Here is a 2,530-nt window from a genome sequence, read left to right as displayed (position 1 = left end):
GCCAGCCCCTGCTGGCACCGGCCTCTCTCGGCACGGCCACCCTCTGCGCGTCCTGTGCCGTCCACCTCGCTCACCAGGCCGCCCAGCCCTGGGTGGGGGCTGACGCCTCCCAGCGCCTTCTCCCCCATCCTGAACCCCACTCTGGGACTGGTCCCTGCCTTCTCCTGCTTGGGGGCCGCCTTGGCTCCCGTCCGGACGCAGCCCTTGCACCACGCCCTTCTGCAAGGAGCGCTTGTCTGTCTCAGTGACTGACCTCTCTCTCCCGGCTTCAGCTAGAGGTGTACCCGCGTCCCAGCGGGTGCTCTGCGGGCGCCACCCTCTGGAACCCCATCCCCTCCGTCATAGGAGCCACCGCCCCCATCCCTGGGACCCAGCTGCCGACTGTCCCTTGCTGACGGTGTGGCCTCCTGGTTGGAGAGGAGCACGTGCCTGATGCCCTCTCACACCTGCGCTGCACACCTACAGTGAGGGCTGCTGGCCGGTCAGGGCCACGGGACGAGGCTGAGTTTTGGAAATGTGTTAGGAGTCTGCATCTTTTTTCCCTTCAAGAACGTTGTGCAGCCATTCATTTCAAAGGCTTGTGCTAATTTTGGGGAGAGTATGGATGCTCTTTCAAATTCCAATGTGCTGGGCAGCTTGTGTGAGCTGTTTTAGGTTGAAANCCACCGCTGCTTTTCCTGAGGACCAAGTCAGCAGGTAAAGGTCACTTTGCAGCCTGTGGCCAAGTCCTTGCTGGGCTTGGGGCACCTGTCACGTGTGTGGCCAAACCATGGTGGAGCCAGCAGGAGGCAGCGACGGCAGGACCCTTGGGCCTCAGGGGCCTCCTGAGGTCTGCCCACTCTGCGCTAAACCGAGGCTGCTGGGGAGTGGCTGCTAATGTCTGCTCCTGGTGTGTCCCTTGGTGATATGACATGACTCTGCAGGTCCCTCTGAGGGCAGAGACAGAGCTTGATTCACACCTTAGGCCCACGTGGGTCCTCAGTGGATGGAAATGCTGATCTGGGTCAGAAAATACAGTGACAGAGAACTTGGGCCCGGAGAAACTGCCCGGGCCATCCTGGGGGGAGTCCAGACACGCATCTTGCTGAAAGACCTGGGCTGGGTCCCGGCTCCACCTCTGCCTATCAGCGGGCAGGCTGGTCGCCCTCCATGAGCCTCGTGTCCGCGTCTGCCAGCAGGAGAGGCTCATGCTGCTGCACTCGCCGCCCGAGCCGGCTGCCCAGCGCTGACCGGCTCCTCCCCCCCTTGCTACCTTCCAGGGCACCTGACACCAGCTCTGCACCAGGCCCAGGCTGTCCTGTCACCAAGTTGCTGCTGCAGGGGCAGAACCATGAGTGGTGTCGCGAGTGGCCTCGCCTCCCTGGGGCTGGCCCTGCTGGTCTGCGGAGCCCAAGGCTTCTTCCTGCCCAACGTCACCCACCTGGAGAGCCTGCTCAGCAGATACCAGCAGACGGAGCCGCACTCCCGTGCCCGGAGGGCCATCCCCAGGACAGACCGAGAGGAGATCCTCATGCTTCACAACAAGCTGCGGGGCCAGGTGCACCCCCCGGCCTCCAACATGGAGTACATGGTGAGCGCGGGCGGCAGCCACAGAGGCTGGCGCCAACGGCGGGAGGCTGGGCTGCCATCTTGGTTGCCTACCAGCTGGTGGACGGTGGCAGGCCCAGGGTGTCCTCTGGCAAGAGAGCGTCCCCGGCTCTGTCCTTGGCACTCTGGCTGCCTCCTCCCTGGGACGCCTCCTCCAGGTTCAGCCAGCCCTACTGACCCATCCACCAGGCCTCCCGGGGCAGCCTGGGGAGGACCGAGGCCTGGACACAGGGGTCCCAGTCCTAGCTCTGCAGCCCTCGTGGGCCTGACATCTCCTTGGTCAGCCGGAGCCTCAGTTTCCACTTTGAGAATCCCACTCCCTTGCTCCTGTGACGGTCAGCTGGAGGACCTGTGAAAGGCCCGCACGTACCGGGACGACCATGCCCGCTTGGTTGCTGCCCGTCCTCTGGCTCCGTCTGCGAGTACGAGGGGGCCGAGTCCTCGAGGAAGGGCTGTCTGCCGGGCGTGCGACGGTGGGAAGGGCCTGGAGGTCCCGTCAGACCTGGAGGACCCCACACTTGGCAGCGGGTCCTCATTCCAGTCCTACCCTCACACCCACCCCCAGGTTGGTGGAAGGGCCCACTGTGCGTTCTCCGGCCTGAGGCCGCGCTGCCCAGACCAGAGAACCCCCACACCTGGCAGCTCCCCCGTGCGTGGCTTTGAGCTGTGACCTGCCGCCGCCTGGCTAAGGACTCAGCCACCGTGGCCAGCCACTGCCGTGTGGGGCCGTCAGGCCTAGTGGACCCCACAGAAAACCGTGAACCACCCGCCTCCAACGCTGCTCCCCTGACACCCCATTTCTGACCTGAGGTAGGGCTGCTGCCGTTCCAGCCCAAGATCAGGAGGCAGAGGCTGGAGACCAGAGCCCCGGTTGGAGCCCAGGTCCAGCTGAAGTCAGCAGCACACCCCAGCCCTGCCGCCCCCCGCCAGCCCCTGCTGGCAC

General features: G+C 64.9%; 1 protein-coding gene across 3 annotated transcripts in view; it reads left to right on the top strand.

Moving 5' to 3' along the window:
• Crispld2 (cysteine rich secretory protein LCCL domain containing 2) overlaps window positions 1–2,530 on the top strand; it is a 56,951-nt gene that overhangs the window by 15,537 nt on the left and 38,884 nt on the right. The window contains exon 1 of one of the 3 annotated variants that reach the window (XM_048792684.1): window positions 1,135–1,570. The exons of 1 other annotated variant lie outside the window; for it this stretch is intronic. In XM_048792684.1, coding sequence (XP_048648641.1) covers window positions 1,150–1,570 — 421 coding nt within the window. In that variant the 5' untranslated portion in view covers window positions 1,135–1,149. Of the gene's footprint in view, window positions 1–1,134; window positions 1,571–2,530 lie in introns of those variants that run through there. One more of the 3 variants, XM_015496000.2, reaches the window with a different exon arrangement.

The sequence above is a fragment of the Marmota marmota genome, unplaced genomic scaffold (genome assembly GCF_001458135.2).
Source record: "Marmota marmota marmota unplaced genomic scaffold, marMar, whole genome shotgun sequence".
NCBI lineage: Eukaryota > Metazoa > Chordata > Mammalia > Rodentia > Sciuridae > Marmota > Marmota marmota.
Note: the sequence above shows the minus strand (reverse complement) of the source record. Positions and strands in the feature narration are given on the sequence as shown.